Source organism: Saccostrea cucullata, unplaced genomic scaffold (genome assembly GCF_032062105.1).
Source record: "Saccostrea cucullata isolate Sc308-1 unplaced genomic scaffold, CSIRO_AGI_Scuc_v1 ctg17999, whole genome shotgun sequence".
NCBI lineage: Eukaryota > Metazoa > Mollusca > Bivalvia > Ostreida > Ostreidae > Saccostrea > Saccostrea cuccullata.
In genome coordinates, this window is record NW_026929850.1 from 1 (window position 1) to 10,789 (window position 10,789).

General features: G+C 35.7%; 2 protein-coding genes across 2 annotated transcripts; both read left to right on the top strand.

Annotated features, from left to right (window-relative positions):
- The first annotated feature begins 6 nt into the window (after positions 1-6).
- On the top strand, positions 7-5,582 carry LOC134282325 (speedy protein 1-B-like). Its single transcript, XM_062764728.1, has 6 exons — positions 7-403; positions 3,777-3,835; positions 3,936-4,021; positions 4,342-4,513; positions 4,716-4,977; positions 5,527-5,582. The coding sequence occupies exons 1-6, from the start codon at positions 52-54 to the stop codon at positions 5,580-5,582; spliced, it is 987 nt and encodes a 328-aa protein (XP_062620712.1). The 5' UTR covers positions 7-51.
- A 3,881-nt stretch (positions 5,583-9,463) lies between these two features.
- LOC134282326 (E3 ubiquitin-protein ligase synoviolin-like) lies at positions 9,464-10,446 on the top strand (the record flags this gene model as incomplete). The annotated part of the gene is made up of 3 exons (XM_062764729.1): positions 9,464-9,636; positions 9,897-9,989; positions 10,294-10,446. Coding segments are annotated over exons 1-3 (375 nt in total), but the record flags the coding sequence as incomplete, so codon positions are not given.
- Positions 10,447-10,789: the final 343 nt, after the last annotated feature.

The window sequence follows — 10,789 nt, forward strand, 5'->3', positions numbered from 1 at the left end:
GTTGTTCGCAGATACACACTGTACACAAGAAAATATTGCGATTCCATACTCATGTTACCATTTAAGACCACCAAAAAGACATTTAAGAATGAAGAAAGCAGAAATGTTCAAAGTATTCCTTTGGTTGGTCAAGATGCAAATGACAGACGCAAAGTACAGGTCGTAAAAGGTCGCGATACCCACCAGGACTTTTTGAGTTTGGTCGACAGTTTTTGCTACCAGGATTTTGACGAATCCAATGAAGAGCACAGGGTGAAGAGACCACGGCTAGCTCTTCGTGAGGATGAGAGGATTCCAGTCTACAGGTTTACAGGAGTGGGGTTTTATACAGAACATTCTGTTTCCAATCGACATCATTTTGCTGTAAAGAGGACAGAAATGCGGGCATACTTCAGACTTTTAGGCAAGTAGATACTTTAAATTATAATTTTTAAGGCCTCTTTGTCTATTCTTTAACGTTATAATATAGTACACAATATATCGACAACCAAAAGTAAGAGAATGCCCCCCCCCCCATACACACGAATTAAAAATAGGATTGGAGTTGGACTGTTTTTCTACCCCATTCTATTTTTAAAATCGTTTCTACAAGCCTGATTTAACGTGTCTGATTTTATCCAGCTACTGTTTTATGTTTTGTGGACGTCCAGGTTGTCATACCTTTATTATGTTCCCCAAACGAAGTTGGGGAACATATTGTTTTTACTCTGTTTCTTATTATTATTATGTCGCCCCGAACGAAGTCGGGGACGACATATTGATATTGTACGCATGTTTTTTTTATCCAGGCTGTTTCTCGGAGATGGCTGGGACTGGGACAATCTTCCTGAAACTTTCCTTCAAGGACGATCACTGGTTGTAGTTGTGCAGTGAGGTCGTTCAGTTCCAATATGTCTACCGTTGCCATGGAAACCTGTAAAAAGCGACAAATTTTGTCCGAGAGTGTTCTCTCTGGTCCCTTAAACATTCGTCATGAAACTTTTCTTATTTTAATGATTAGTATCTGTAGTTCTGCAACTCGTATTTAAAATTTTCATATAATCGATTATTGCCATGGAAACCAGGTGAAAATTAAAATTCTTTAATTTCGATTTTCTCAATAACTACTCAGGCAATCGTTTTGAAACTTTCAATGTTTATTCCTTGCAATGTGTCAAAGTGATTTCTACTTTCAAAATAATTGTAATGAGTCGCTCACGGTTGCCATAGAAACGAAACAGAAAAAAAGATTCAGATGTACACATGTGTTCTCCAAGGTCTAGGTCAAAGGGTCAAAGTTCGTCGTATCCAATAAAAGTTCTTTTCACAAGGATTACATATTTGAAATACGAAAGCCCTAGTACTTACCGTTCAAACGTTATGGCTATTTACTATGTTCAAGACGCCCCCCCCCCCCTCTTTTTATGAAGCACACAGCCAAGTAGAATACACAGATATAACATATACAACTTACAAGTAACTTTTTAAAATCTTCATTCATAAAATTCAGTTCCCGTCATGTGATATTTTGCCATCATTCATTCTCCTTCTGTTTTGTCTCTTGAATTTATAAATATTTTATTTTATCTATATAAAAAAAAAATAACGATTGTCAGCTGCATTTATTATCATTTCGCGTTTTCTTGTATATCTATCACTTGTATATTATTCATTTCATTAGATAGTGCAAGTATAAATTAAAAAATTGGTACGTCATTTCCATAGTTTTTATTCATTCATAAATTCTTTGATCCGCTCCTGATGGTTCGCAAAGCCTTGATCACCACTGTATACAAAACATTCATCTCGCCGAAAATGTTCATGATTCCGCTAAACTGAGAAAGTTCACACATGATTTATTATCTCATAACACACATCAGCTCTCTGCAATGCAGAAATGCTCGAATTGATGGTGGCATGTCAGATTCGTTTTTCGGTAGAACCTCTAAAATGAAAGTGAAAGAGGGAAATTTCAGAGTTCTCACTGGCGTTACAATACACAAAATAATTCGGCTGATCTTCTTCATAAATTACATTTCCCAAGCTTTTATCATAGGAAAGATACTGCCAATTAACAAGTATGAGGCTCAGTTCAGTACATCTGCCAGATTTCTTTTATGCAAGTCTGCAAATTGAGGAACTTGTAATTTTCCTGCACTACTTTCTTCTCCTACCGATTCTAAAAATAATGAGTGGGATGTACCGAATTAAGGTCTTCCGTTTCCAATGGAAAGGACTGATATAACTCAATGGTTGTTCAAACTTAGCTTATAGACTTTTGTTTTAGTGATGATAAAAATGAAAGTCTTGTCTAATACGGGGCGACATATGCTATTGCTTGCAATAGCAGACTTTCTAGTTATTATTATTTTTCTTCTTCCTGGGAAAATCTTTTCCGCGAATGATCTTGTAAACGACACGCCCGACTTAGGTGAAACCTTTTTAGGGTCAGTAGGCATGTTATGTAGATTTGCGGAACGAAGGTCATTTTGTGCGGACGAGCTTGCAAGAGCGCGCACGTGCAACACGTGAAATGACCAAAATAATAAATATAGCCGTAACTTTTCTACTTTTTGATTATATGCTTTGATACTCATAATATAAGTATATATTAGTAGTATAGACGTGATGACATGCTCAAAATAGCAAGATCTCACGCGCATGCACGTGTGCTTGGCTCTGATTGGCTGAAACTAAAGTCTCAATATCTTCCTTGTTTTACGTCATAATCCTTCGAAATTTTGAACCTAGTCACACATTATGAAGATCTACAGGATGATATATAATAATTTTCATGAACGCAAGTACATGCGCATGTGCTGGCAAGAGCGCGCACGTGCAACATGTGAAATTTCCAATATAATGGACGAAGCCATAACTTTTCTATTTTTTGATGGAATTTTTTGAAGCTCACAATGCATGAATATATTAGTAGTATAGACAAGATGACATGGTCAAATTTGCAAGATCTCACGCGCATACACGTGCGCTTTGCTCTGATTGGCTGAAACTAAAGTCTCAATATCTTTCTTGTTTTTCAACAAAATCCTATGAAATTTTGAATATAGCCATGCATTAAGATATCCTACAACATGATATGAAGCAATTATTATGAAAGCTCGTGCATGCACGTGTGCTGCAATCTGATTGGCTTAAACTTTAAATAGCTATAACTCCCTTGGTTTTCAACCAAACAGGATGGGATTTGGAACATAGATAGATATAATTAACTTCTACAAGAAGGTATGGTCACTATGCACATGCATACACGTGCGTGTACGAACGCAGTAATCTGATTGGCTGAAACTTTAAACAGCTATATTTCCCTTGGTTTCAACCAAACGGGGTAGGATTTAGAACATTGATAGATGTAATGGACTTCTACAAGAAGATATGGTCACCATGCTCATGTATGCACATGCGTGCACTTGAAATGAGATAAATCAAAAATACACTTGAGTGAGCGTATTTTTTAATACTTTTGGATTAAATACTTTAATATTTAATATATAAAAAAATATATAGATAGTGTAGACAAGATGATGTTGTCATTACGCACATGCATTCACATGCGCACGCATGCAATGCTAAAATTTGAATGAACTTGGCGTTGCTAAAGTCTCAAATGCATAGATTTTGTCCTATTTAATAAAACTTACAGGGAATATGGCACCAAAAGGGATATGGGGAGCGTTTGGGGAACATCTGTAACGGTCCCCGTTACAATTAGCACTAGTTTCTCGTTAGTTTTGATGTTGTTGTTTGATATCTTTATACCCTTCTAATTTTACATGTAGAAGATGATGTTATTCAAGAATTTCTACTGAGAGACAATTGCAAAAGGATATCCGATAAGGTACACTCGAAAATGTGCATATTTCAGTATTCAGTAACTGCAACCGATAAAAATTTAGACCTATTTTTAAAATTTCTAAACTTTTCGAATTTTTTTTTAGTATCTATTGGCAATGGTGTTCGCTTACTTTAAAAGGGCACAAATGAAAACAAGGGATTATACAAGAATGAACTTTTTCCTTGCTCTGTAAGTACTGCATGCAAATGTATGGACAGAGAGGGAGTGTGCGTGTGGCAGAGAAAGATGGGGGGGAGGGGGGGTAGAGAGGAGAGAGTGGGGATGAGAGAAAATAGAGAGTATATATAGGGATCGAAATATAGATTGACAGAGTAGAGAGAGAGAGAGAGTGCATAGAAAGAGAGAGAGAGAGAGAGAGAGTTTTTCGCATAGGTTAAGATTTAGGGTGGTGTCTGAGGAGGGGGGTATCAAATAGGGAAAGATTTTAGCATTAGCTTCATTTATTTTATAATCTTTAATATTAACTGTTAACAATATTCCCGACACAGTTACCTCGCCAATGACATGGAGGAAGATGAAGAAGACGACAAGTACGAGATTTTCCCTTGGGCTCTGGGTAAAAAATGGAAAGACAGGTTCCCGCGATTTCTCAGGAAGAAGGATTTGTTTTGGGCTAGAATATCATACAGAGCTGTTGTCAGTCGGCGCTGTTGCGAAGAGGTATCCCCAGAATGAAATGTTTCCCAGTTGTAGAAAAAAAAATTAAAAAGTAACAAGAGAAAAAAAGATTTAGAAATGATATAAAGTAAATTAATACATATCTTTTCTATGTCTATATAATATATAATGATTGTTTATATTTTAATAAGTAAATTTTGATTTAATTATGCTGGTTTTAAATTAGAATTAGAATTTATTAAAGATTATGGACATTTATCCTGACCACTTGTGTTGGAAGAGGAGCCGCCCCCTGCACCACAGCGGTGCCATCAGGAGCTACGTGCGTGACTCTGAGGAGGATGACGGGTACCCCCGGGGGCCCCACGCCAGTCCCCGCCGGTGCCGCGCCTGTGAGCCCTTCGACAGTCAGTACGACTCGGCCAGTCCGGACAGGGAGGAGTGGATTTTCTCCGGCGATGACATCTTTGACAATTCCCAGGAAGACTCCAGATTCGACATGAAACGTAAGATACCCCATACTTTTTTTAATTTTGGGAAATCAAAAAATGTGCGGTCAATCGTCGATACCATTGGCTACCTGACGAATGGATGGTGTACCCCCTCCCCCTCCTTTAGCTTCTGAGAATTTTTATCAGGCACAATTTTGACAAAAACTTTAAAATACACGATTTCCTAGTCTATATCGTTGTCTGTAATTAATTAATAATTACTTAGTATATTTCGATATTTGATATAATTTCCCGCTTTTTGTTAAGATTAATTTTTTAGAGATTGGTCTTTTTTTATATACCTGTAATGCCCAATCTCTTAATCTTAACAAGAGCTGGAAATTAAATCAGAAATATTTTGAAAAGTCTTTGTGCCTAATAAAATTCTCAGAAGCTATAGTGGGGGACGGGGGGGGGGGGGGGGGGGGTGCGTGTTACACAATCCATTCGTCAGGTGCCTATATGTTGGCTATTGATAAAAAGCGGTAAATTAATTACTTGCATGACATATTTGAAATATGTCCTATACATGCTATAGCTATATGTTTTGTCTGTCTGTTTCAGCATTAAAGAAGAATCTTCCGAGTAGCAGTACAGACTGGCCCGTGGCTGAGGAGTGATGGGTGTTGTGTATGAGATTTTCTTCTCTCTTTCAGTCTTTCTTTCTCTTTATACTGACTCAATGAATTATGAACTTTGACTGAAGCTGTTTCTGTGATATTTGAATTATGCTGTCATGAAATAAATTAAAAATCTATAAATTTGTGTTATTATATATTTGTCGAAAGAGAGAGAGAAGGAGATAGAGAGATTAATTGTCTGACGTCACGGCGTCAGGCAGTACTAGATTTAACCAGGGCTTATTTATGCGGTCGTTCCATGAAATTGTTTAGATAGTTCGATGGTGGAAATTTCGATACATATAAATTTCCAAAGACAGATGTAGTTCGTCCCAGGATGAAATGAGCTTTTATTTACATTACTGAATGATCTTGTCTTTAGTATAATCCGTTCTTTCATTATTGAACATGTCCGCTTCAGTTCTCTATAAAATTGCTTTATTATATAAATCTCACTGTTTTGTGTTGTGCATCAAAGATTAAGTCATTTTACATGTTATGGTTAAATAATTGATTGCTTATTTTCAGTAAAATTATACCTTGACAATGAATTACTAGTACCTTAACATCAGGCACGTGGTCAAATATTTTCCTTAGTTGCCCTGCTCCAAGTATTGTAAAAACTGAAAATACGGTACCTGAGAAATATGCAGTGAAAACAAGTTCGCTTTTAATTCTTTATTGTGTAAATAGATCTGTATGTTAGCTGAAGTGTTATACTTTACTTCCATCCAACGAGTATATTTTACACCATATGCATCTTCTTGTTTTTTTTCCCCAGAATTTCATCAATCAATTAGGTACCAGTGTTAATTAAGTAGAGAATCACTGTGCATCAAATGGTTTGAGAAGCAATGAAAGCTTTCAAGAACAGCAGGGGAATGGTCAGCATATGTAACGCTCTGTCAATATTGTTATCGCCAGGGTTAGGGTTATACGCGCCCATTAAGTGATCAAAGATCTTCCCATTGACTTCATCATTTACAACCTTCATGTTTGTTCAATAAAAAATCAGATAGGTCATTTAACATATAAAACATTACTTGAAAAATGCTGACCCAGGATCTTGAAACATCTTAAGCCTAAGTCGATCAAAATCTTTATTATACCCCCCCCCCCCCCCCTCCCGCTTGAAAAGTGGGAGGGTACACTGTATATAGTAATCGGTATATCCGTCCCTGCGACCGTCTGTTATGCTTTGGGGTACCCATCTCTTATCCGGAACTCCTCTCATACCACTGAAGGAAAGTTAATAAAACTTTTATAGAATCTTTGATACATATTGCCATTGTGCACATCCTATTTTACTTTTTGATCTGACATATATTTTGGATTTTCCAGAACAATACATGAATACTGCCATTATATTCATATGGGAGGCGGGGGTATTATTTAGTGAGCTGACAGGCACGTAGCCAGGCGTACGTTTGTACGCACAAACGTCCACATCATTTCTCAAAAAAATATAAAAAAAAAATTTAAAAAGCGGAAAAGGAAGAGAGAGGGGGAGAGGATAGCGAGACAGGCGTTAATATTGTAAAGCGTACTCAAAATTTTTGCCAAATATTAGTAGATAATTTTTAAAATAAAAAGAATACTTAGAAACATTTAGAATTAACGATAAAAAATAAGACAGTGTACACCTCACTGAAATCAAAAGATTTTCCCGGATTTTGGTTTACTATCGAAAATTGCTGAGTTTTTTTTCCAAGTGTAAATACACTCTTAAAGAGTTTCTCTACTGCAGATTACACAATAAATTAGTTTTAAAATCACAATTCAGCTTTATATATGAACATCCAAAATCAATTTAAACCAATAGTATATTTTACGTTTTTATAATTGTTGTAAAAGATACCAGATTTGTGAATACCTATGAACATGTATTTGAAAATTTATACAATGTACGAGGTAATGTGCAAAAAAAATGAGCTGAAAAGAATTCTTTTTTGTTATTTTCAATCTTTAGAGGTGTATTTTCAACATTAATTTAGGCGTATCATTCAATTACGTGGTCTGTCGAAACCAGTCAACCACTCTAACCAACTACCATAAGTTACCATACGTAATTTGTTGAGCTTCTAAAATTGTTTTAGTGGGTTCGTAAAACAACGCTATTGGACATATCCTTTCTCATTTTTGAGTACATGTATTTGTCCACATTTTGTGCAAGGAAAGAACAGACCTCAAATGTGGCTGCGTAACAAACTGTAAAAGTGTCAGAAAAATGCTATCAGAAGCCAGGGTCAAATATGCACATCGAAATCGTTGAAAATTCACCAGCTTCCAAAACCCGGCCTATTCAGGCGTCCACATCAAAAGTACCCTGGCTCATTGCTCACGGTACTTCTATTTTATATTAAAAGGCTGTAAAAGTCAAGCAGACCAGAAGAGTTAGGGTTGGGGATATGTTTAACATTGTTTCACAGTGATGTTGTTATGTGCAAATGAAGAAATAAATTTCATAATTAATAAATATTTTATCGGCGATTAAAACTTTCACTTAAGTCTTAGTTTGTTTCATGATCCTAGAGCCAGGAGCTTCAATCTAAAGTTCTTCGTACATTATTGCAGGGACGTAGCAACAGGGGGGGCCAGGGGGGGCCCGGCCCCCCCCACTTTTTTCTCCAACATTACTTTTACTATAGTAAATGTTCATTGAAAGAATGGTTGGCCCCCCCACTTTTTTTACCATAGTATAGTGATATGAAGGAATTGTAGGAAAAAAATTGGAAGTGAAAGTAACTCGGCTTTGAAAAAGTTGGCCACTACCCCCCCCCCCCCCCCCCCCCCCCCCCCACGAAATAGGATTTTCGAGTTTGGGCAACTTTTAATTTTTTTTTTTTTGCTTGTCAACTTTTTCAGGTAAGTAAAAAAAAAAAATTTCTCTGGTTGGCCCCCCACTTTCAAAAACGATGCTACGTGCCTGTATTGTATACAATATTGAAAACGCATGCTCTCTTGAAGATAATCGAATGAAAGAAATTATATAACATAATTTATTGTTATACCCTTATAAATATCATTCTATATATTTATTACTTATAAAAAGTCCAACAAAAGAACTGTTAATTACATCGGTCTAACAATTTCACTACTGACCGGTCTTACATAAGAATTGTTAGACCGCAACGTCACTCGTCTGTTACGTCACAATTAATCATCGTTCAATATCGGCGACGTGAAAATAGCCGAAGTTAAGAGCTACAAGAGTTGTTGCTAACAGCACGGTAAGGAAGAAGGGAAAAGTATGTTTTGTGATAAATAATTTTTGTGATACAACAGATATATAATTGATTTTGTTCTTTCTCGGCTTGATGTTATATATTTACTGAAGAAGCCATAATTTTCCATATAAAATAATTGATAATATAGCGTGTATTGATTAAATTGATCAATCGTAAGTGAGCAGTGAAGGGTATAACAAAACAGTTATAGACTGGGATTCGGGCAACATATGATTTGTTGGACCTGAAGGTGAAAATGTTGCCCTTGGCCTGCGGCCTCGGGCAACATTTTCACCTTCAGGTCCAACAAATCACATGTTGCCCTCATACCCAGTCAATAACTGTATATTATTTCTCTCCGCTTTATGAATTTAAGCAAACAACGTCAGACAAGCTTTTTAGGAAAGCTAATACTTGTAACTTAATTAGTATTAAAAAATCAGTGGAAATGCAACTTTTGTCGTAGTTGACAGATACTATTCTTTGCATGTTCTAAAAAAGAACAAGACAATTCAATCAAAAAATCTTACTTTTTGAATAATTCATCAAATAAAAGTAAAAAATTAACGTTAAAGGGAGAGGGATGGTTAGATACGAATATTCTTCAATCGAAGTGACAAGTCAAGGCGAGGAAAACCCCTTTGTAAATCTATTTATAGAAGCATAATATTGGAACGCCATATTGAGTAACAGAAGTTATGAAGACGTTTCTTGTAACAGGGCTTAGTTTTGTGTTAAGTGGGTTCGTGATTGGAAATGCATACTACCAGAAGAAACAGTTTTATCCTTCAGTGGTTTATATCACGAAATCTAATCCCAGCATGGCGGTAAGAAACAATATTGTTTATGATGACGTGTTACAAAATTGTACCTGTTTCATTCTTAGATTCTAATTCTTTCTGATAAATTTCAAAAGGACAAAAAGATATAAAGCCATATAACCACATAATATAAGATTTAAAGTTTATTCAGTATCGTTTCATAGTAACATTTATTGTCAGTAATTTAAAACAAAAGAGTTTAAAGATTGTTATACAGTAGAGAATGTTTTGCAGAAATTGATTTTAAAGCATCATCCTGTTTTCAGATGTTGTACATCCAAGCCTTTGTTTTTATCATTCTCATGGGAAAACTAATGAGGAAGATATTTTTTGGAACACTTCGACCTGCTGAAATAGAGGTAACCATAAATGAAACGATTGTATCAAAGATTTGAACATACCTGAACATTACATAACTATATAATGACCAGTGAACATCGACTTATATTATCAGAAACTGAATAGTGAATTATGATTAAAAGTCAACTTAAACCTTAGGTCTTCTTTCCAAATAAACTGCATCCAAAAAAAATCCTTTTACTAAATAAAATAGTTCAGTAAATGTGACTTGTGTCTCTTATTTAGTTGAAACCTTCCTCCTCCTTTCATAGGAGGACAAGTTGACTATCAGTTTAACCATATACCATGTTTTTATTCTTTCAGCATTTAATCGAGAGATCTTGGTATGCAGTGACGGAGACCTGCTTAGCGTTTACAGTATTTCGGGATGATTTCAGTCCTAAATTCGTAGCTCTCTTCACTCTTCTGTTGTTTCTGAAGTGTTTTCACTGGTTGGCTGAGGACAGAATTGATTATGTAAGTAGAAGATAAGGATAAAAATTGAAAATATGATTATGAATTTATGATTATAATTTTCTTCATCGAATTTGGTAGATTTTTTGCGCACTTTTGAGGAGAATTTCTCCTTTCACAAGCATTGGTCAATCAACTACCTTTAACTTCCTAATTCTAGACACATTCTTTAACCAATCTGTATATTTTATTCACCCACCAACCCTTTATAGTCGTATCTACAAGCGATAAAGTCGCTTGATTAGAAATGTCTGTTGAATTGCTGAAAATTCACTTCAAGCGAGTGTATCGCCTGTAAAGACAGATATATGGGGTTGGTAGGTAGGTAAAATATACAGATTGGTTA